This window comes from Pseudophryne corroboree, chromosome 7 (assembly GCF_028390025.1).
Source record: "Pseudophryne corroboree isolate aPseCor3 chromosome 7, aPseCor3.hap2, whole genome shotgun sequence".
Classification (NCBI taxonomy): Eukaryota; Metazoa; Chordata; class Amphibia; order Anura; family Myobatrachidae; genus Pseudophryne; species Pseudophryne corroboree.
Genome location: NC_086450.1, coordinates 260,580,220 through 260,605,780, shown reverse-complemented (window position 1 = coordinate 260,605,780; position 25,561 = coordinate 260,580,220). Strand labels below are relative to the sequence as shown.

The 25,561-nt window shown below is 44.9% G+C and overlaps 1 protein-coding gene across 4 annotated transcripts in view; it reads right to left on the bottom strand.

Moving 5' to 3' along the window:
* Positions 1-25,561, bottom strand: part of VPS16 (VPS16 core subunit of CORVET and HOPS complexes) — a 959,900-nt gene that overhangs the window by 319,646 nt on the left and 614,693 nt on the right. For all 4 annotated transcript variants that reach the window (XM_063934117.1, XM_063934116.1, XM_063934114.1 and 1 more), the window contains one exon: positions 8,261-8,369. In XM_063934117.1, coding sequence (XP_063790187.1) covers positions 8,261-8,369 — 109 coding nt within the window. The remainder of the gene's footprint in view (positions 1-8,260; positions 8,370-25,561) is intronic.

Sequence of the window (25,561 nt, the reverse complement as noted above, 5' to 3'; positions counted from 1 at the left end):
TGCTGCTGGAGCACTCTCAGGGAGAGCGACACGCTTTTCAGTAACTGATCTCTCAATCTCGCTTTTACGAGGAGATCGTCCAAGTATGGGATAATTGTGACTCCCTGCCTGCGCAGGAGCACCATCATTTCCGCTATTACCTTAGTGAAAATCCTCGGGGCCGTGGAAAGCCCAAACGGCAACGTTTGAAACTGGTAATGACAGTCCTGTACAGCAAATATCAGGTACGCCTGATGAGGGGGATCTATGGGGACATGAAGGTATGCATCCTTTATGTCCAGTGACACCATAAAATCCCCCCCTTCCAGGCTGGAGATAACTGCCCGGAGCGATTCCATCTTGAACTTGAATTTTGCAAGTACAGGTTTGGGGATTTTAGATTTAGAATGGGTCTGACCGAGCCATCCGGTTTCGGAACCACAAACAGGATTGAATAGTACCCCTTCCCCTGTTGAACTAGGGGAACCTTGACAATCACTTGCTGTTGACACAGCTTTTGAATTGCAGATAAAACTATCTCCCTTTCTGGGGGAGAAGCTGGTAAAGCCGATTTGAAAAATCGGCGCGGAGGCACCTCTTCGAATTCCAGCTTGTAGCCCTGGGATACAATTTCCATCGCCCAAGGATCCACGTCTGACTGAACCCAGACGTGGCTGAAGAGTCGAAGATGTGCCCCCACCGGCGCGGACTCCCTCAGTGGAGCACCAGCGTCATGCAGTGGATTTAGTAGAAGCCGGAGAGGACTTCTGCTCCTGGGAACTAGCCGTGGCCGGCATTCTTTTCCCTTTACCCTTACCTCTGGCGAGGAAGGAAGAGCCCCGACCTCTTCTGGATTTATGCGGCCGAAAGGACTGCATCTGATATTGTGGTGTTTTCTTTTGCTGTGGGGGAACATAAGGCAAAAAAGTAGATTTACCCGCGGTAGCTGTGGAAACCAGGTCCGCGAGACCTTCCCCAAATAACACCTCACCCTTATAAGGCAAAACTTCCATAAGTGTCTGAGTCGGCATCACCCGTCCATTGGCGGGTCCACAGGGCTCACCTAGCAGAAATCGCCATGGCGTTGGCTCTTGAACCTAGTAGCCCAACGTCTCTCTGAGCGTCTCTCATATATAAGACTACGTCTTTAATGTGACCTAAGGTCAATAAAATGGTATCCCTATCTAGGGTATCAATGTCAGCTGACAAGGTATCTGTCCAAGCTGCTACCGCACTACAAACCCAAGCCGATGCTATTGCCGGTCTGAGCCAAGCACCCGTATGTGAATAAATTGATTTTAAGGTAGTTTCCTGTCTGCGATCTGCAGGATCCTTAAGGGCCGCCGTGTCTGGAGACGGTAGCGCCACCTTCTTGGACAAGCGCAATAAAGCCTTGTCCACCCTGGGCGAGGATTCCCACCGTACCCTGTCCTGTGCAGGGAAAGGATACGCCATAAGAATCCTCTTGGGAATCTGCAGTTTTTTGTCTGGAGTTTCCCAAGCTTTTTCAAATAACGTGTTCAGCTCAGGAGATGGGGGAAAGGTTACCTCAGGTTTCTTTTCCTTAAACATGCATACCCTCGTGTCAGGGACAGAGGGGTCATCTGTGATATGTAAAACATCTTTTATTGCAATAATCCTATAATGAATACTTTTGGCCACCCTTGGGTGTAACCTCACATCATCGTAGTCGACACTGGAGTCAGAATCCGTGGCGGTATCAGTGTCTGCTACTTGGGACAGGGGACGTTTTTGAGACCCTGAAGGGCCCTGTGACACAGTCAAAGCCATCGATTGACTCCCTGTTTTATCCCTGGACTCTGCTTTGTCCAATCTCTTATGTAATAAAGCCACATTTGCATTTAAAACATTCCACATATCTAACCAATCAGGTGTCGGCGTTGCCGACGGAGACACCACAATCATCTGCTCCACCTCCTCCTTAGATGAGCCTTCCGATTCAGACATGCCGACACACCCATACCGACACTCCCACACACTCAGGGATATATCTATATGGAGACCGTCCCCCAATAAGACCCTTTGGAGATACAGAGAGAGTATGCCAGCACACACCCAGCGCCACCGGACACTGGAATAAAATCCCAGTTAGTACAGCACTTTTATATAAATATATAAATACACTCACTGCGCCAATGAAATGTGCCCCCCCCCCTCTTTTTTGCCCTCTGTAACCGTGTTCAGCAGGGGAGAGTTCAGGGAGCCAGCTTCTCTGCAGTGTGCTGTGGAGAAAATGGCGCTGGTTAGTGCTGGAGGACCAAGCCCCTCCCCCTCACCGGCTGGCTTCGGTCCCGCTCAAATTATTTATACTGGCGGGGGTTTATTAATATACTGCCTCCGCAGTATCTACTTTATATGCCAGTGGCCCTAGAGGTTTTTATTGCTGCCCAGGGCGCCCCCCCCCCGCTGCACCCTGTACCCTTAAAGTGCCCGCTGTGTGCGTCTGTGTGGGAGCAATGGCGCGCAGCGTTACCTCAGTGAAGATCTGAAGTCTTCTGCCGCCTGTGAAGTCTTCTTTTCTTCTTAATACTCACCCGGCTTCTATCTTCCGGCACTGTGAGGAGGACGGCGCTGCGGCTCCGGGATGAACGGCGAGGGTGAGACCTGCGTTACGACCCTCTGGAGCTAATGGTGTCCAGTAGCCTAAGAAGCAGAGCCTATCATTCAAGTAGGTCTGCTTCTCTCCCCTCAGTCCCACGATGCAGGGAGCCTGTTGCCAGCAGTGCTCCCTGAAAATAAAAAACCTAACAAAAAGTATTTTTCAGAGAAACTCAGGAGAGCTCCCCTGCAGTGCACCCAGTCTCCTCTGGGCACAGGATCTAACTGAGGTTTGGACGAGGGGCATAGAGGGAGGAGCCAGTGCACACCCATTCTAAAAAGTCTTTAGAGTGCCCATGTCTCCTGCGGAGCCCGTCTATACCCCATGGTCCTTACGGAGTCCCCAGCATCCTCTAGGACGTAAGAGAAATAACTAATCGTGAGTCCTAATACCGGTATACTAAGACAAACAAACAGACAAAACAACACAAAACATATACATTCAGTGACACGCTTATTTCAGCGATTTACTCACTTAAAGTCCACATCATCTATATACCTTGCCCATAGGACAAGGTTAGGAAGGTACTCATTGTTAGCCCATATAAATTCATTTTCTATAATAATATTCGGACAAAGAAAGATAATCATAGTGTTCCAGAACATTTTTCCAAGGTTCATGATAGTAATCCTGCAACTTTAGATTTTATTGGGATAAAATTGGTACAGAAACCATGGAGGGGAGGGGTTTGGGATAGTGCGCTGTTGAAGGAAGAAGCGAGAACTATCTTTGAATTGGAGACCCTTTTGCCGAAAGGTTTAAATATAGATTGGGAACTCCACCCGTTCTTAAAGGAATAAAATATAGAAACGTAAGGATAGGGGAAAATAAGTTTTTTACTGGAAGGAAATAAAGTTTTAGAGTTTTGAGGGAATTATGTACAATATAATGCTATATGTATAGGCACTGTCTTTTATGTTGTTAAATGTTTGTATGTGATTTTTAGATGATTAAAAAGAGATTATATCATCTTCTTCCTGAAGTTAATGAAGTTTAAGTGATTAATATAATGAGGTGTAAAAACATCAGAGTGGTAAACACAATAAACAATGCGGATTCTAAATATTATGAGATCCTTTGAATGAGGTAACGGCTGTTACCATGACAACCTATGTAACTAACACTACTAATGATATGCCGAAGGAAAGAGGACGGAAGTGATGTTACGCAGAGATGGAAATGCTTCTAATACCTATGGCAGAAAAAAAAAAAAAAACGCTATAAAAGTTATCATTCATATCTGTGTTAGCTACTGAACTTTATTTACAAATATTATACTGTAGTGTGTTTTATTTATTTATCTTTTGGAAAAACATATTTGAGCTTAGATTCTCTGTCACTTATTAAGGTGGGTACACACTATTAGATATATCTGCAGATCAATTGATCTGCAGATATATCTATGTACGGATCGGGCAGTGTGCTGTGCATACACACAGCCCGATCCGTCGGGGGACTGACGTCATGAACTGGGCGGGCGGGCGCTCAGTTCAGCTGTCAATCACCGCCGGCCGCCGCAGCATGTGTACAGGCGGTCGGACGACCGCCCCGTACACGCACAGCGACGCGCCAATATATCGTTAGATATATTGGCTGTCGGCTGTGCTGCGCGGCCGACGCGATACGTCTGTGAACGACGGAGTTCACAGACGTATCGCCCGAACACACTGGCCGACGGTCCCGCGATGTATCGGCCGTTCAAGAGAACGGCCGATACATCGACCAGTGTGTACGGGCCTTTAGGCTCTAGTGTACTTTAAAAGGACAATGTCATCTACTGTATTACCAACCATGCATATAGAAATACAAATGGGGAGCTTCTATATAGATATATATATGCATCTGGGAAAAATACCTTTAAGAGATCGATGAAGTGTTTACTTTATTGAATTATATGGTTGATTGGGTTATTTGGTCACACAACCCATCTATTAGTCACTATACAGCAGTTATAATTTTTAGGTTTTGGATTAGTTGTTTTGTAAAACCGAGCAATGATGGGTCTCCTGGCATTATACCAGGATAAATGATGTCAGTTCCTGGATTGGGTTATATTAAATTTCTGGGTTGCGTGACCAAGATCCCGTTATGACAACATAATCTCCGCCATTAGTTATATGACGGAGCGAATTCAATTGGTGATGTTTATTTACATTATATGTGGTTAGTTAATACTACCGCATGTGACCGTAAGATTGGTCAGGTGATCAGAGATCAATGAATGATGTTTATTTATATTATATTTGGTTGGCTATCCTGACGCACGTGACTAGAATACTGGTCACGTGATCGGAGGCTGTGAACTTTGGATGATGGTTCCATAACGTGATTGGCTGCCTAACCGCATGTGATCGAACAACGATCATATGACTGGAACCAGAGAATTACCGATTGATCTTAAGGTAATTGACTATTAAAACTACATGTAAATATTATGGGGGCTATCCTGTTAGCCTTTGTAAAACATTGGGTGCGATACTTCAGTTTTTTTTTTTTTTTTTTTAACAGGCTATCCAGATTGATCGCCTGTAAAAAAAAAAAAAAATGCCATTTCTCCCGAAAACACACAGGTTCAGTGAAACCTGTGTGTTTTCAGTAGAAACAGCCCCATTTTCACACGAGAACAGGGCTGTTTCAGGGCATTTGATTTTGCCTGCCTGAGGCATGCAAAACAAAATCCTTGGTGACCGCGGACAACCTGCATCGTTCCATGCCCGCTGCAACAGCAACAGGCTGGGACTGCAGGCATGGCTCCGCGGCCCGGAAGCTGCCACACGGCAAGGTGACTACCGGCGGGGCCTCACCATGACCGCATCCTCCCCTGTTCCCCGTCCCTGGTAGCGGTCACATGATGGGGAGCACCCTTGTGACATAGAGGAGCAGCGCTGCACCGGTGGCTGGCAGCATCCGGAGCAACATCAGGTAACCCCCGATAAGCCACCGCTCGTGCTGATTTATTGGGGGTAATAGGATAGGCCCCGGCGGGACAAATGGGCCTGGTAAATTACCGTACATGCACAACTGTAATTGTTTAGCCCAAAGGGGTATATAAGAGATACTCCGGACACACTGGTATTATGCTTCTGAGGAAACTGAGTGTTTGCCTGTCTGGAGAAACATGTCAAGCCTTCATACCATGCGGACTTCAATCACCAAGTATACCGGATGCACTTTGAGAGACTTAAAACTACAAAGTCATATTGAGGACTGCATAAACATCTCCAGCATACCAGCTGATGTGGCTGATTTGGATAAAAAGTGGAACCCTAATTTCTGGCATCTTCTAACTATTGGACTAAGGGAATTCCGACGGACTATCTATGACATTATCCTGCTACAGATAACTGATCTGGTATGATTATATGCTGGGAGAAATATAAGCACTTTTATTAAGTGCAAAATCTGGGGTGGTAATATAAATAGATTCAATGTGGATATATGAATTGTATATTTTATATGTTTATTAAATTTGGTCATTAACTTTTTATCCTTTCCGTCCAAGATACTTAATTGTTAACTTAATATTATAAGTAATTTTTTAACGATTTGGAAGCAGAAGCGCCGATTTTCCATAATTTCTTTAGATATATAACTGGCCTGAATTTAAGCATTAATAACATGTTCCTTTCTTTGCATGGGCTGTGTGTGGCCATTTGTCAAAACAATGTCTTAACACATTATAATAAAAATGCTACAGTATTGCTGCTTTTCCTCCAGTGAGGTTCTGCTTCAGGAGCAGAACACATGAATACTAAACTGTGCTAGGCCTGAAATGCATCACATCGACATTTTTACAAAGTTATACCAGCTAGAGGGCCATCAGAAGATGGTTTACCACTGCAATTAGATTCAGGAAATATAAATATTGGTTCATTTTAGTAGAGAAAAAAAAGCGACTACAATAAATAAATCACCAACTGCCAGGACAGTTCAGATGAATAAACAGCAATACATAAATGGATGAATTATCTAAAAATATAATGCTTTTCTAGATAAAACTCCTTCAATAGCACCACGTGTTAACTTAACTGAGAAACTGCCATTTTTGTATTGCGGTTTGTGAGGCATGTATGGGATCAGTAGTTGACAAGGAGTGCTGGTCCTTCTATTGCCTTTTTGGAGCCTGTTGTGGTGTTTCTAAGTTGGCACTGAATTTAAAAACACATGAATATGTGACCCAAAATAAGGAACTCTCATTGCATACAGTTATGTCCATTCTATTAGCAGGAGCATCATGGCGTGGCAGATAGCTTATCATATGTTTGCAAATATATCTAACTGAAACTTCTGTATTTTACGTTAAGGTGCATACACACGGAGCGATTTTGACTGAGTGATTTACCTTGAACTGGCAGTAGGCGATTTTGACTGAAGGCCCATATACACGGGAGAGATGTGTGCTGAGCGAACCGCTCAGCACACATCTCTCCCGCCGCTCAGCACAGCGCGATGTGTGCTGAGTGATGCGGGGGAGGACGGGAAGGCGCTCATTTCACCCAGCGGGTGAAATGAGCAACGTGCTAGATTGGCCTGCATGCAGGCTCAATCTAGCACCGGCGATAGCAGCAGCTCTCGCTGTGGGGGGTACACACGAGTGATCTGTGCTTAAAAACTAAGCAATCTAGTCAGGTTGCTTAGATTTTAAGCATGGATCTCTCCATGAGTACCCCCCTTAAGTGTGTACGCAATTTTGGCTATTGGTAATTTTGACTAAATCATTTAAATAGGGGGATGCTTTTACTTTTCCAGCGACATAGTTAAAATTGACTTGCCTGCACAGTCTATTTTTCCCAGCGATAGCGACCTGGTGGGGACGAGTATCGCTATCGCTCACTGTGTAAACACGGAGCAATATGCACTAACTTTCTTAGCGATTTGACTATATAGTCAAAATCGTTAAGCCATATCGCTCTGTGTGTACACACCTTTAGACTAGAATAGTAACATTGTTTATTGGTTTACAGCAGTATTTGGGGATTTTCTTGCATGTTTCTCTTTTCCACATGGATACTATTTCAGGGTGGTTGAACTCCTCTGAACTCTAAATGTTTTTAGGTTCCTAATAACTTAAAATAAAAGTACCATTTTGCCCACAGCTTTATACAATTCTTTTGTAAATATAGATTAATTCTGTGGAAATCTTAAGGTAAAGAGGAGATGATGCTTTTACCATGACTGCACACAGCATCAGCTGTGACTGAGGAAATGTTAGGGTTGTGTAATTGACCACAAAGCACACTATGTATGAGACAAGTCAACATATGATCAGCATCTTTCAAATGTCAATCTGAATAGCTAGACAGTTGGTGAAACACACTGTGATTAAATAGGAAGGAAGAGTATATTTCTGTCTAGGTGCACATGGTAGGGTGTTTTTTCTTTATGCCTAATTCCGGGTATACACTAGGGTGAAGGATCGGCTGTCTGGCTGATCCACCAACCTATCTGATGATTGATAAGTGCATACATACTTACTAATCGTCGGCCCGTTGTGTCGTGCCTGACGTCATAACTGGGTGACCATTTACATGTGCCTGCTTAGTTGTGATGTAAGTCATTGGCAGCCTCTGCAGGAAGCGTATGGGCAGTCGGCAATTGAACGGCCATTGTATCAGCCAATATGCAGCCAGCTTAAGTCATCAATTTATTTAAGTCACTTACCAAGGTCAGTGTCTCCACTTTCAATAGCTTTGCCAAGAGCAAGATTGCTTCTCTTCATTTTTAGAAGCAATGGTACCTGATCCTCTGACTTTGGCTCATACTCCAATAGCTGAAAGGATAAATTAACCATAATTAATATTTTTTAATCTTAAAACACTGGGAATTGAGGCAACATGGCATCTGAGCTCATGGGCCATAGGGCATGATTCAGGATTGTAAGGAACTTGACAGCCGCAAGGAAGCAGCTGTGCAATTCTGTCATTAAAATACAAATGCAGCAGGAAACGTCTGTAGGAGATAGACACCTCATGTTTGCATTAGCAAGGATCAAAGTGCTGTGTCTGCGGACACATCCTCAGATAACGTCACAATTTGTGATGGTTTTAGGCACCAGCCAGCCTGCATAAGCTAAAGCACATACAGGCTGGTCATCGAATCCGGACACCAATCAGCAATTATCTGCCTAGTGCAAAAAAAAAAGTAAAATCAAATGTTACATTAGTTGCTGTGTGTCAGGTGGAGGCCCAAGTATCATGTTAAAACAAACATAAATTAATGCACATGGTTTTGCTACAGCTAAAAATGGCTTTAAAAAGTCTGACTAGAGAGCCTATTAGAAATTACATTAAAAGTGATCCCCTTCATCCAAAGATTTTTATTTCTGCCATCTGTATAAAATGAGGGTAGCAAACAAGGTGTTATTATTGTGAGTTGGTAAGATAATTTTACCACCTAACCCAGATGACAAAAAGCTAAGCGGTAACATTACTGGTTGATGGGGTTCAATATATAGCATTTTGTTGCAATCGTCATTATGTTAACATTGATGAAATATTGACATAGTAAAAATGTTTTTAATGTCAGTGTACACCTAACCATAACCAATATGTTGATATTCAGTTCATCTGGCGAGATTTATAATGTTGACATAATGAATGTTAACATAGATAACTGGAACCTACAATAATCACATATCTTTCTAAATAAAGCCTTACGTAATAATAAAACAATTTTCAATGCGAGGACACTCAGATAAGCAGTGCATATATTAGAGTAAGAAAAAAAAATTCCCCTAAATGTGAAACAGAGCCTAATTCATGTTTGAACACAGTGGGCAATGTTCATGCAACAGAATGATTATCGGCAGACTGCACTTGTACTGTACTGCAATGTGCTACTTCAATCCCGCTCGCAATGAGGATTTTATGGGAAAGTGATTGACAGGAAGTGACAGTTTGGAGATGTTAAAGGGGAGTTTACAGGGAGCAGTTGGAAAATTGCAGGCTTGTCATGGCTGTTTTAATTAGAGATGAGCGGATTCGGTTTCTTTGAATCCGAACCCGCACGAACTTCACTTTTTTTTTCACGGGTCCGAGCGACTCGGATCTTCCCGCCTTGCTCGGTTAACCTGAGCGCGCCCGAACGTCATCATGACGCTGTCGGATTCTCGCGAGACTCGGATTCTATATAAGGAGCCGCGCGTCGCCGCCATTTTCACACGTGCATTGAGATTGATAGGGAGAGGACGTGGCTGGCGTCCTCTCCATTAGAATAGATTAGAAGAGAGAGAGAGAGAGAGAGAGATTGTGCAGACAGAGTTTACCACAGTGACCAGTGCAGTTGTTGTTAAGTTAACTTTTATTTAATATATCCGTTCTCTGCTATATCCGTTCTCTGCCTGAAAAAAACGATACACAGCAGTCACACAGTGTGACTCAGTCTGTGTGCACTCAGCTCAGCCCAGTGTGCTGCACATCAATGTATAAAAGCTTATAATAATTGTGGGGGAGACTGGGGAGCACTGCAGGTTGTTATAGCAGGAGCCAGGAGTACATAATATTATATTAATTTAAAATTAAACAGTGCACACTTTTGCTGCAGGAGTGCCACTGCCAGTGTGACTAGTGGTGACCAGTGCCTGACCACCAGTATAGTAGTATATTGTTGTATACTATCTCTTTATCAACCAGTCTATATTAGCAGCAGACACAGTACAGTGCGGTAGTTCACGGCTGTGGCTACCTCTGTGTCGGCAGTCGGCACTCGGCAGGCAGTCCGTCCATCCATAATTGTATAATTATATACCACCTAACCGTGGTATTTTTTTTTCTTTCTTTATACCGTCGTCATAGTCATACTAGTTGTTACGAGTATACTACTATCTCTTTATCAACCAGTGTACAGTGCGGTAGTTCACAGCTGTGGCTACCTCTGTGTCGGCAGTCGGCAGGCAGTCCGTCCATCCATAATTGTATTATTATAATATATACCACCTAACCGTGGTTTTTTTTTCATTCTTTATACCGTCATAGTGTCATACTAGTTGTTACGAGTATACTACTATCTCTTTATCAACCAGTGTACAGTGCGGTAGTTCACGGCTGTGGCTACCTCTGTGTCGGCAGTCGGCAGGCAGTCCGTCCATCCATAATTGTATTATAATATATACCACCTAACCGTGGTTTTTTTTTCATTCTTTATACCGTCATAGTGTCATACTAGTTGTTACGAGTATACTACTATCTCTTTATCAACCAGTGTACAGTGCGGTAGTTCACGGCTGTGGCTACCTCTGTGTCGGCAGTCGGCAGGCAGTCCGTCCATCCATAATTGTATTATAATATATACCACCTAACCGTGGTTTTTTTTTCATTCTTTATACCGTCATAGTCAGTCATACTAGTTGTTACGAGTATACTACTATCTCTTTATCAACCAGTGTACAGTACGGTAGTTCACGGCTGTGGCTACCTCTGTGTCGGCACTCGGCAGGCAGTCCGTCCATCCATAATTGTATTATAATATATACCACCTAACCGTGGTTTTTTTTTCATTCTTTATACCGTCATAGTGTCATACTAGTTGTTACGAGTATACTACTATCTCTTTATCAACCAGTGTACAGTGCGGTAGTTCACGGCTGTGGCTACCTCTGTGTCGGCAGTCGGCAGGCAGTCCGTCCATCCATAATTGTATTATAATATATACCACCTAACCGTGGTTTTTTTTTCATTCTTTATACCGTCATAGTCAGTCATACTAGTTGTTACGAGTATACTACTATCTCTTTATCAACCAGTGTACAGTGCGGTAGTTCACGGCTGTGGCTACCTCTGTGTCGGAACTCGGCAGGCAGTCCGTCCATCCATAATTGTATTACAATATATACCACCTAACCGTGGTTTTTTTTTCATTCTTTATACCGTCATAGTCAGTCATACTAGTTGTTACGAGTATACTACTATCTCTTTATCAACCAGTGTACAGTGCGGTAGTTCACGGCTGTGGCTACCTCTGTGTCGGAACTCGGCAGGCAGTCCGTCCATCCATAATTGTATTACAATATATACCACCTAACCGTGGTTTTTTTTTCATTCTTTATACCGTCATAGTCAGTCATACTAGTTGTTACGAGTATACTACTATCTCTTTATCAACCAGTGTACAGTGCGGTAGTTCACGGCTGTGGCTACCTCTGTGTCGGAACTCGGCAGGCAGTCCGTCCATCCATAATTGTATTATTATAATATATACCACCTAACCGTGGTTTTTTTTTCATTCTTTATACCGTCATAGTGTCATACTAGTTGTTACGAGTATACTACTATCTCTTTATCAACCAGTGTACAGTGCGGTAGTTCACGGCTGTGGCTACCTCTGTGTCGGCACTCGGCAGGCAGTCCGTCCATCCATAATTGTATTACAATATATACCACCTAACCGTGGTTTTTTTATACCACCTAACCGTGGCAGTCCGTCCATAATTGTATACTAGTATCCAATCCATCCATCTCCATTGTTTACCTGAGGTGCCTTTTAGTTCTGCCTATAAAATATGGAGAACAAAAAAGTTGAGGTTCCAAAATTAGGGAAAGATCAAGATCCACTTCCACCTCGTGCTGAAGCTGCTGCCACTAGTCATGGCCGAGACGATGAAATGCCAGCAACGTCGTCTGCCAAGGCCGATGCCCAATGTCATAGTACAGAGCATGTCAAATCCAAAACACCAAATATCAGAAAAAAAAGGACTCCAAAACCTAAAATAAAATTGTCGGAGGAGAAGCGTAAACTTGCCAATATGCCATTTACCACACGGAGTGGCAAGGAACGGCTGAGGCCCTGGCCTATGTTCATGGCTAGTGGTTCAGCTTCACATGAGGATGGAAGCACTCAGCCTCTCGCTAGAAAACTGAAAAGACTCAAGCTGGCAAAAGCACCGCAAAGAACTGTGCGTTCTTTGAAATCCCAAATCCACAAGGAGAGTCCAATTGTGTCGTTTGCGATGCCTGACCTTCCCAACACTGGACGTGAAGAGCATGCGCCTTCCACTATTTGCATGCCCCCTGCAAGTGCTGGAAGGAGCACCCGCAGTCCAGTTCCTGATAGTCAGATTGAAGATGTCAGTGTTGAAGTACACCAGGATGAGGAGGATATGGGTGTTGCTGGCGCTGGGGAGGAAATTGACCAGAAGGATTCTGATGGTGAGGTGGTTTGTTTAAGTCAGGCACCCGGGGAGACACCTGTTGTCCGTGGGAGGAATATGGCCGTTGACATGCCAGGTGAAAATACCCAAAAAATCAGCTCTTCGGTGTGGAGGTATTTCACCAGAAATGCGGACAACAGGTGTCAAGCCGTGTGTTCCCTTTGTCAAGCTGTAATAAGTAGGGGTAAGGACGTTAACCACCTCGGAACATCCTCCCTTATACGTCACCTGCAGCGCATTCATAATAAGTCAGTGACAAGTTCAAAAACTTTGGGTGACAGCGGAAGCAGTCCACTGACCAGTAAATCCCTTCCTCTTGTAACCAAGCTCACGCAAACCACCCCACCAACTCCCTCAGTGTCAATTTCCTCCTTCCCCAGGAATGCCAATAGTCCTGCAGGCCATGTCACTGGCAAGTCTGACGAGTCCTCTCCTGCCTGGGATTCCTCCGATGCATCCTTGCGTGTAACGCCTACTGCTGCTGGCGCTGCTGTTGTTGCCGCTGGGAGTCGATGGTCATCCCAGAGGGGAAGTCGTAAGCCCACTTGTACTACTTCCAGTAAGCAATTGACTGTTCAACAGTCCTTTGCGAGGAAGATGAAATATCACAGCAGTCATCCTACTGCAAAGCGGATAACTGAGTCCTTGACAACTATGTTGGTGTTAGACGTGCGTCCGGTATCCGCCGTTAGTTCACAGGGAACTAGACAATTTATTGAGGCAGTGTGCCCCCGTTACCAAATACCATCTAGGTTCCACTTCTCTAGGCAGGCGATACCGAGAATGTACACGGACGTCAGAAAAAGACTCACCAGTGTCCTAAAAAATGCAGTTGTACCCAATGTCCACTTAACCACGGACATGTGGACAAGTGGAGCAGGGCAGGGTCAGGACTATATGACTGTGACAGCCCACTGGGTAGATGTATGGACTCCCGCCGCAAGAACAGCAGCGGCGGCACCAGTAGCAGCATCTCGCAAACGCCAACTCTTTCCTAGGCAGGCTACGCTTTGTATCACCGCTTTCCAGAATACGCACACAGCTGAAAACCTCTTACGGCAACTGAGGAAGATCATCGCGGAATGGCTTACCCCAATTGGACTCTCCTGTGGATTTGTGGCATCGGACAACGCCAGCAATATTGTGTGTGCATTAAATATGGGCAAATTCCAGCACGTCCCATGTTTTGCACATACCTTGAATTTGGTGGTGCAGAATTTTTTAAAAAACGACAGGGGTGTGCAAGAGATGCTGTCGGTGGCCAGAAGAATTGCGGGACACTTTCGGCGTACAGGCACCACGTACAGAAGACTGGAGCACCACCAAAAACTACTGAACCTGCCCTGCCATCATCTGAAGCAAGAAGTGGTAACGAGGTGGAATTCAACCCTCTATATGCTTCAGAGGTTGGAGGAGCAGCAAAAGGCCATTCAAGCCTATACAATTGAGCACGATATAGGAGATGGAATGCACCTGTCTCAAGTGCAGTGGAGAATGATTTCAACGTTGTGCAAGGTTCTGATGCCCTTTGAACTTGCCACACGTGAAGTCAGTTCAGACACTGCCAGCCTGAGTCAGGTCATTCCCCTCATCAGGCTTTTGCAGAAGAAGCTGGAGGCATTGAAGAAGGAGCTAACACGGAGCGATTCCGCTAGGCATGTGGGACTTGTGGATGCAGCCCTTAATTCGCTTAACAAGGATTCACGGGTGGTCAATCTGTTGAAATCAGAGCACTACATTTTGGCCACCGTGCTCGATCCTAGATTTAAAGCCTACCTTGGATCTCTCTTTCCGGCAGACACAGGTCTGCTGGGGTTGAAAGACCTGCTGGTGACAAAATTGTCAAGTCAAGCGGAACGCGACCTGTCAACATCTCCTCCTTCACATTCTCCCGCAACTGGGGGTGCGAGGAAAAGGCTCAGAATTCCGAGCCCACCCGCTGGCGGTGATGCAGGGCAGTCTGGAGCGACTGCTGATGCTGACATCTGGTCCGGACTGAAGGACCTGACAACGATTACGGACATGTCGTCTACTGTCACTGCATATGATTCTCTCAACATTGATAGAATGGTGGAGGATTATATGAGTGACCGCATCCAAGTAGGCACGTCACACAGTCCGTACTTATACTGGCAGGAAAAAGAGGCAATTTGGAGGCCCTTGCACAAACTGGCTTTATTCTACCTAAGTTGCCCTCCCACAAGTGTGTACTCCGAAAGAGTGTTTAGTGCCGCCGCTCACCTTGTCAGCAATCGGCGTACGAGGTTACATCCAGAAAATGTGGAGAAGATGATGTTCATTAAAATGAATTATAATCAATTCCTCCGCGGAGACATTGACCAGCAGCAATTGCCTCCACAAAGTACACAGGGAGCTGAGATGGTGGATTCCAGTGGGGACGAATTGATAATCTGTGAGGAGGGGGATGTACACGGTGATATATCGGAGGGTGAAGATGAGGTGGACATCTTGCCTCTGTAGAGCCAGTTTGTGCAAGGAGAGATTAATTGCTTCTTTTTTGGGGGGGGTCCAAACCAACCCGTCATATCAGTCACAGTCGTGTGGCAGACCCTGTCACTGAAATGATGGGTTGGTTAAAGTGTGCATGTCCTGTTTTGTTTATACAACATAAGGGTGGGTGGGAGGGCCCAAGGATAATTCCATCTTGCACCTCTTTTTTCTTTTCTTTTTCTTTGCATCATGTGCTGATTGGGGAGGGTTTTTTGGAAGGGACATCCTGCGTGACACTGCAGTGCCACTCCTAGATGGGCCCGGTGTTTGTGTCGGCCACTAGGGTCGCTAATCTTACTCACACAGCTACCTCATTGCGCCTCTTTTTTTCTTTGCGTCATGTGCTGTTTGGGGAGGGTTTTTTGGAAGGGACATCCTGCGTGACACTGCAGTGCCACTCCTAGATGTGCCCGGTGTTTGTGTCGGCCACTAGGGTCGCTAATCTTACTCACACAGTCAGCTACCTCATTGCGCCTCTTTTTTTCTTTGCGTCATGTGCTGTTTGGGGAGGGTTTTTTGGAAGGGCCATCCTGCGTGACACTGCAGTGCCACTCCTAGATGGGCCCGGTGTTTGTGTCGGCCACTAGGGTCGCTTATCTTACTCACACAGCGACCTCGGTGCAAATTTTAGGACTAAAAATAATATTGTGAGGTGTGAGGTATTCAGAATAGACTGAAAATGAGTGTAAATTATGGTTTTTGAGGTTAATAATACTTTGGGATCAAAATGACCCCCAAATTCTATGATTTAAGCTGTTTTTTAGTGTTTTTGGAAAAAAACACCCGAATCCAAAACACACCCGAATCCGACAAAAATAATTCGGTGAGGTTTTGCCAAAACGCGTTCGAACCCAAAACACGGCCGCGGAACCGAACCCAAAACCAAAACACAAAACCCGAAAAATTTCAGGCGCTCATCTCTAGTTTTAATAAGAATTTACTTACCGATAATTCTATTTCTCATAGTCCGTAGTGGATGCTGGGGACTCCGAAAGGACCATGGGGAATAGCGGCTCCGCAGGAGACTGGGCACAAAAGTAAAAAGCTTTAGGACTACCTGGTGTGCACTGGCTCCTCCCCCTATGACCCTCCTCCAAGCCTCAGTTAGGATACTGTGCCCGGACGAGCGTACACAATAAGGAAGGATTTTGAATCCCGGGTAAGACTCATACCAGCCACACCAAACACACCGTACAACTTGTGATCTGAACCCAGTTAACAGCATGATAACAGAAGGAGCCTCTGAAAAGATGGCTCACAACAACGATAACCCGATTTTTGTAACAATAACTATGTACAAGTAATGCAGACAATCCGCACTTGGGATGGGCGCCCAGCATCCACTACGGACTATGAGAAATAGAATTATCGGTAAGTAAATTATTATTTTCTCTAACGTCCTAGTGGATGCTGGGGACTCCGAAAGGACCATGGGGATTATACCAAAGCTCCCAAACGGGCGGGAGAGTGCGGATGACTCTGCAGCACCGAATGAGAGAACTCCAGGTCCTCCTCAGCCAGGGTATCAAATTTGTAGAATTTAGCAAACGTGTTTGCCCCTGACCAAGTAGCTGCTCGGCAAAGTTGTAAAGCCGAGACCCCTCGGGCAGCCGCCCAAGATGAGCCCACTTTCCGTGTGGAATGGGCTTTTACAGATTTTGGCTGTGGCAGGCCTGCCACAGAATGTGCAAGCTGAATTGTACTACAAATCCAACGAGCAATCGTCTGCTTAGAAGTGACAATGCTAAATTCCCTTGTCGTATAAACAACCCTTTATGAAGCTAAGAACACTGTACGCTGTTTACTTAAGAAGTACCGTAATGGTACGCTAGTTGCGTAACGATCGCTCAGCCGTAGGCGAGACGCTCAAGCGTCACGTTCGCTCACGGCCCAGCGATCACAGGACACGTTATTGGCTATGACTAGAGTAATGATTCGCTATGGCGTAGCGGACGCTCGAGACCACGAGGAGATCACCAGCGGCGCAGACGCTCACAACGCTATACCTTTATGTCTAAACCTTATACCAATGAAATACACGGAATACCTTAATGTGAATACAGGGTGTAAGTGCAACCTTGTGTAACCTGACTAACTACAAAGCTGCTTGAGCGTCACCGACGCTCAAGTGAACACTTAACACTATAGGAAATACACAGATACTGGTTTAGGGTCCAAAGCCTATTAACTGTATTATATCTAGTATACTTGTAAAAAGGGGATAACAGTACAAATGATACACTACAATATAACAAAGACTTCCTAACCAAAATACAATACTATCTAATACAATACAATACTAGTCTAGGGGAGATACGAGAGAAAGAGAAGGGAAAGAGAGAGAGAGAGACGGAGAGAGATGAGAGAAATTGGCTCACAGAAAGACAATGATAACGGAGAGAAACTTACGCACAAGGGTAAACGATCGCATGCGCCTGGACATCCAGCACCCGATTTTCAGCAATGAGAACCGTTGAAGAGTGAGAGCTGGATGTGGTCGGCCTGCCTATTTATGCCCCACACACAATGCAATCCTACAGTCCCTACAATCCCATTGTCCATTGGACGTCGGAATTCGGCCCTGCATCATAACAAAAGGTCATAGGTTGATTCATACAGGTGGGCTGTGACGATTTCAAACAGCTCAGGTGGGTGGGGAACTAGGTTTCCCGCCGCATACCTGAGTATGAGTAAATAGTAGAAATGGACATAAACTTCTTATGTCCATAACTATTCGCACGAGCGATTAATACGCTCCAAACCAACACCGGAATATTGCTAATTAAATACTCTTCCGATGGGTACCAAACACTGCTGTATGATTCCTGTTAGACCCTTCGTACGATACAAAGAGGGATTCCTTAGCTCAGGGACCTTCTATATTAACCAAACTTTCAGAAACTATCAAAGGGACCATGATCTATAAACTACATTAATTGTGAAAATATGTAACGAATGAGTCGCACGCTACGACTACATAAACTCTACCGTAAATACGCATACCGCGCCTGCGAGTGCACGCTATTGCGGGTATGCGCCTTCACGGGAGAGCGTACGCATGCGCAGCACGGACCAGTGTGCGGTGCAAATATGGCAACGTGCATAGAGACATTTTTCTGACTTTGACAGTCCACCCTTTGGCAGTCATTAATAACTGCCACAAAACATTTAAGGAGAAAAATGCAAGTCAGGGGTTAATTGATTTCCATGGTTGGGTAAGGGAGGAGAGAGGAGAAGGTGTGAAGAGGGTATGACCTAGTGAGATAGCAGAAGCATGTGTGTATGAATCCATGTTTGGGGGGTCATGTATCATCGTGCCGTACGTGTTGTACATCAAGCTTCGAGGTATTGCGAAGTATACATTTGAATTCCTTCTTATCCTGTGGTACAGGTCTGTGGATGGGCTGTCAAACTTTACCGAGCTCTTTTCGGATTTTGAACAAAATGGGGAGCACATTTTAGTTGATGATACATGAATGGGGGAGGTATGTGGTTGCTGATATCTGTGCCTGTATTCCCTATCGTCTGTGTGTGTCATTACCTGAGGGTTGTAGAGATGAAGATAAAGAACACTTATGGAAAATGCCATGATATTCTATGTCAGGGAAATGTACATCTGTCGTCGAAGTTGTGTTCGGTATCTGTTGAGAGTCGTCTTCTTTGCGCTGTATTGCTCCTTGGGCATGAGCAAATAGCTTTGTCTGAGCCATCAGATTTACAAAAAATGTTGGGCTAGCGTGAGTTTAAAAGTACTAGGGAAACTGGGGATCCATGGCAAAGTTCATCAAGTGTCCATTTCTCAAGTGGTCAAAACTTCATCTTTGGTGCTTGTCTGTTGTCTGTATAGCGTCTCGTCAACTTCCTCGTCCAAGGGGGTCTTTGTATCTTGGAGAAAAGCAGAAAAACAGGTGAAAGAAACGGACCGTATAATCGCATTTTCATCACATCCTGGTTTCTATCATTGGGTCATAAATCAAATCCAGGTTAATTACGGTTTCCTCACTCCTCAAGCTCATCACTCTTGTACTTTGTTTGCACCTCATTAAAGCCTGCCCGCATCTAAATATCAATCCAATCGATATAACGACACCCAAGATACATAGTAGAAACTTTCCAACATCCATTATGACTCCTTGAGCCCAGTCCCCTAAACCGGAGAACCAATTTCGCGGGTTCAACCATGACACCCAACCAGTCAGCTCATTACCTACAGCAGCAAGGGTGAGATTGTGTTTTCGACGAAATTCCCACTTTAATTGGAGAATATCGTCCATCTTTTGGTCTATGACCTCTACCGGATCCTCGGTGCTATTGGTGATATACGTGCAACACTTTATGCCGTACTGTGTTGCCAATGTAACACAATATCCGCCTGTTACTGCTGTAAGATAATTAAGAACCATCCTATGCTGAACTAGTTCTGTTTTGTACGCTTGAAGTTCTCTTCCAGTGTATCTAAACGTGTCATCATACATTTCAGTGATATTATCTAACAAATTGGCGAGTGCGGAAATGTATCTATAATTCATCACTCCCCGAGCGGTGCGAGTGAAATCTAACGCGACCAGGACCTGAATCCCGGTGGATTCATGGATAAGATCAGAGGCCGGATGCTCTAACCTTTCTGACAGTTGTCTTTTAACTCGGTGCTCGTAATGAGTGTGAGTATAAGGAGCTTGGGCACCACGGTGTATGTCCTTCATTTTGTCATGTGTAACAGTCATCACTTCAGGCAATACTTTTCCAATATAACACAATCCTTCAGAGTTTGGGGCAAGCCACTTGTACGCCTTTCTCCCGCATATGAAATATGCATCATCGGGGAGAACATATGGGACGGAGGAGGACATGACCATGTTACAAACCTTCCAGGTGAAATCTCCTGACCCTAATTCTTCCATCTGCCTAATGCACGTATCAGTTTGTACGATATGTGCACAGTATCCTGGTGATACCTCTCCAACTCTAGTAATCCTATTTCCTAAGGTATATCGATACCGGAAAGATTTTCCTCTACTGGCTATGTGGCGTACCAGCTCTGTATCTGTAGGCATTCTATCTGCTCTGTGTGAAAAGGTCATGGTATGGTTGCTCCATGACACTTCCCAATTTCCCGGTTTTCTGGGATTGGAGATGTTGAAACATAAGAGGGACCTATCCACATGGTATTGGTGGAGCTTCAAACTAGGAGGGCTGGAGATATTAAACCTCCGGTCCACCGGTCTCCCACCACTTAGCTCAAGTACCTCCCCTAACGTTAAAGGAAATGGTACTAGCCCTGATTTGCTGTGACCCTGAGGTACTTGAGAGCATACCCAACAATCTGTTTGGTTTAACACGTTACCCACTAAAGAGTGATAGTCACTCAATGGATGCCGGTCTATATGGATATTAAAACTAGATTGGCATTTCTTTATGCATCCATCTTCAACCAGATTATCACAGAGCCTACAGATACAATTTTCTTCAGCTAACAATCCATCACAATTTCTTCTATCGGATCGTTTTCTGATACTCGCCTTTGCTTGTTGGTTTGGTTGATCTTGGAAAACTACGCCTCCATCATCATAGTCGGAACCCATTCCAGAACCTCTCTCGACCTCTATGGTACTCTCGCCGGAACAGACTGCTCTGGTCAACATCATGGTTAACATCAAAATCTGGATCACAGTCTCTTGGGGCAAGTCCATCTTTGAGGAGGAAATAGAGAAGAATGAGAAGGGGGGAAAAAGAAATTTCAAGGAAGAGGGGATGGGAAGTGGAGAAAAACAATAAAAGGGAGAAGGGAGTCGACAACTGCTTTCGGTCTTCAAGGCTCAGGTGCCGCCTCAGTCCTCCTGGAACAGACACTCCAGTGATACAACCTCTACCGTCTGTTCCTTATCACGGGACTTCTCTGGATCAGCAACCTTTTTGCAGTGGGATGAATGGACCCAAGTCTCTCTCTCAGCCACCTTCAATGCTGTGGTGCTAGTCAATAAGACCTGGTATGGTCCTTCCCATCTATCAATAAGACAACCTGAGCGTAGAAAATTTCGTATCATTACATAATCCCCAGGTTCAATGTCATGACAATTACTATCTGGTAAATCAGGAATCACCAACTTCAGATTATCATTTTGATTCCTCAACTGCTTACTCATGTTAATCAAGTACTTTACAGTTACTTCATTGTTACATTTCAAATCATCCTGAGGGTTAATCATGACATGCGGTTGTCGACCAAACAAGATTTCAAAAGGAGACAGATTAAGAGGGGACCTGGGAGTGGTTCTGATGCTATACAAAACAATGGGTAAAGCTTCTGGCCACGTCAATCCTGTCTCTGCCATTACTTTACTCAATTTATTTTTAATAGTGCTGTTCACTCTTTCGACCTTCGCGCTCGCCTGTGGACGGTACGGAGTGTGCAGCTTGCTATCAATTCCCATCTTGTAAACCTTGCTGATGAGACGTGTCTGGTTTGGGCAGAATTCAATAAGGCAGATACCGCATGCGGTGTATGGATTGTGAGGTTGTGGCCTAGCACGACATCTTCGCTTTTTGTCACTAGCAATGCTATCGCCGCAACGCTACGCAAGCATGTGGGGAGGGATCGCGCTACCGTGTCTAGCTGGGCGCTGTAGTATGCAATTGGCCTGCTGGCGTCACCGTGTTTTTGGGTTAGTACACCTGCTGCGCACCCAGCACTTTCTGTTCCGTATAGTTCAAAGGGTTTCCCATAGTCTGGCATACCTAGTGCTGGTGCCTGCGTTAGGCACTGTTTGAGTCTCTCAAATGCTGTTTCGGATTCGTCTGTATGCGAAATCCGATCAGGTTTGTTTGAAGAGACCATTTCCTGCAAAGGTAACGCCAATATGGAAAACCCTGGGATCCAATTACGGCAATACCCACACATTCCTAAAAACGTCCTGATCTGTTGCTGGGTTTGTGGCAGTGTCATGTCTCTAATGGCTTGGATTCTATCAGCGGTCAGGTGTCTCAGTCCTTGTGTTAGACAGTGTCCCAAATATTTTACCTTAGTTTGGCATAATTGTAACTTGTCTTTGGAAACCTTGTGACCTGTGTCTGAAAGATGAAACAGGAGCTGTTTCGTATCCTTCAGAGATGCTTCCAGTGAATCTGAACACAGTAATAAATCGTCCTCATACTGTATCAATACTGATCCACTGTCTGGTTGGAAAGACTGTAAACAATCATGCAAAGCCTGAGAAAATATACTTGGACTATCTATGAAACCTTGGGGTAACCGAGTCCACGTGTATTGGACTCCTCTGTATGTGAATGCAAACAAATATTGGCTGTCAGGGTGCAGAGGTACCGAAAAGAAAGCGGAGCAGAGGTCAATAACAGTGAAAAATTTGGCAGTGGGAGGAATTTGCATTAGGATGACAGCTGGATTAGGCACTACGGGGAACTGACTCTCAACTATTTTGTTAATCCCCCTTAGATCCTGCACTAGCCTGTAACCCCTCCCCCCACTCTTTTTAACAGGGAAGATGGGACTATTGGCTGTGCTGGACGTTCTTACCAGAATGCCCTGTTGCAGCAAGCGTTCTATTACTGGGAAAACTCCTAACTCCACCTCTGGCTTCAGAGGATACTGTGGGATTTTTGGAGCTATCCTACCATCTTTTACTTGTACAACTACTGGAGCTACGTTTGCCATTAATCCAGTGTCCTGTCCATCTTTTGTCCAAAGTGACTCTGGTATCTGAGATGTCATCTCTTCTACTTGGGATGGGTTCCTATTTGTCATAATGGAATGTGACATTAATTTTGATGGGGAGTCTAACATGTCTCGTACCTCCTGAGCGTGATTCTCAGGAATGTCCAAGAATACACCTTCAGGAGTACAATAAATGACGCAACCCATTTTACATAGTAGGTCTCTCCCCAGGAGATTAGTTGGTGCCGATGCAGCCAGCAAAAAGGAATGCTTGGTATGCAAAGGCCCTATTGTAATCTCGGCTGGTTTGCTAACAGGGTAGTGCTGGACTACTCCTGTTACTCCCATGGCTGGAATTGTCCTACCAGTGGTTCTCATGCCCACTGTCGAATTTATCACTGACTTGGCCGCCCCTGTGTCTACAAGAAAGTTTAAAGTTTTACCAGCTACATTGATTGCAATCTCTGGTTCGCTTCCAAGACTGGCAATCAATTTAACTGGCTGCAGATTACAGGTGTGGCCACACCCCTATTGGGTATGCTGACCTCCCTGAATCCCATTGGCAGCAACTACTTGTGGGGGAGTTAGCTGGGAACTACCAGAGGCCTGCCAGTCTCTGTTCGGGGGATATCTTTTTGTTTCCCCTGTATGTGGCTCAAAACTCCGCCTCTGTGGACCCTGCTCCCAATGTCGTGTGTTGTGTTGTTGTCTAGGGGGTTGAAAAGATCTTTGTACATTCTTTGTTCTACATTCTCGTGCAAAGTGTCCCGGTCTGTTACAAGAAAAACATGTTATTACACTTGCCTTACCCACAGGATTCGGTGGTACATACGCAGGCTGCCTTGTGGTCAGCGCCTGTATACTTACGGACATCAACTTATCACTTTGCGACTCCCTGTGTCTAGTGATGTTTTTGTCGTGATCAACAGCAGCCTCTCTCAAGGTGGACACTGACAGACCTCGCCAACATGGTTGTGTGGTCTGTACCCTAGCTTTTAATGTTTCTTTCAAACCATCCATCAGTACAGATACTGCTACTTCTCGATGGTTTGGGTTGGTCTTAATGTCTTCTATACCAGTGTATTTTGCCATTTCTGATAGTGCCCGGTGGAAATATTCTGCTGCCGTTTCGGACTCCTTTTGCTTAATGGAAAATATTTTATTCCATTTAACAACGGCTGGGAAATACTCCTTTAGCTGTAAATTTATCCTTTTTACATTATCCTGGTCGTACACATCTGTAAGCGGTACATCTTTATCTAGTCCACAATCAGCCAAGAATTTAACTGAGTCGACATTGGAAGGTAAGCAAGCTCTTAGCACTATCTGCCAATCCTTATTATTGGGCTCTAAAGTGTTTCCTAGATCCCTGATGTATTTTTGGCTTGCCACTAAATCTTTTCTGGGGTCTGGGAATTCAGACACTATGGTCCTCAATTCCATTCTAGTGAACGGGCAATACATGGCAATGTTCCTGACGGGTGTGGCTCCTGATGCATCTGTTTTCCCATTGGGAACTACTATCACCTTTACAGGAGCAATTCTAACAGCCTCATTCTGCGTAGATTCTACAACTTGTGGTACAATTGTTTCAGTGTAGTGCATGGTGCCGTACTTACCCGTTGACACGACCTCACCTATCCCTCCGCTAGGGGCCTTAACTAATCTCGTGGGTGGTGCAGTTCCTACTGTGGTTTCTGATATGGTGGCCGCTAGAGAGAGCGCTGAAATTGTTGCCGAATCTTCTTCTTGATCACACTCCTGAGGAAGGTTCAAAACAGGGTACATCTTGCACGGGTTAATACTTGCATGAGTTATTTGGTTAACATCATTAACATTTACAGGGTTACTAAGAGTTTGTGTTTTACAACCCAGTGCGTTTCTCTCCGTAATCAACTTCTCTCCTGCAATGTATGGTGGAGGTGGAGCTGTGGCTATCAGCTTCCTGACTGCCCCAGATCCCGCCGCCAGAGCCAAACCTCTCTGTATCTCACCTTCCTGGTGCCATAACTGTAAGTAATCATGATGCTGAATTCGTCTCTTTGATGATTTTACGAGACATATCCTCCTCCTTAAATTTTGTAACACGTCTGGACTGAAGCTACCTATTCTTGGGAATTTGTCCCTGTCTTGTACAGTCATTCTCTCCCATTCATCACATAAAGATTCTGTGTGACTTCCGTATTTTTCACACATTACATATCGTGCCGACCCAACTGGTCGGTTCACAGAATCAACCTGAACCAGGGTTGATCGCCCCCTACCTGAGCAACTGGCCCCCATAGTCTGCAGGTGTTGCTTAGTCCTCCTTGGATTTCTGTATCAAGGTTTTCAGCAAGCCTTTACAGACAACCAAATTACTCCACAGTAGGCCGGCGGTGGCGGTTTACCGAGTACCCCACTCACTCGCCCACCTCGACCAATACGACCTGATCACACCGATATGGTGCTGGCGTACTCGATACAGGGCCCCTATGGAACCTTCTGTTTACTGGAACATATGAGGGTTACCCGCAGGACACTTACTCTTTCCAGTAAAGGTGGGGTTGTTAGATAGTTCCTGAGTGACCAGCGAACTTCCCTTCCAAAAATAAAAAATTACACAAATCACGTCAGAATGTACAGATAGCGTTTGTGA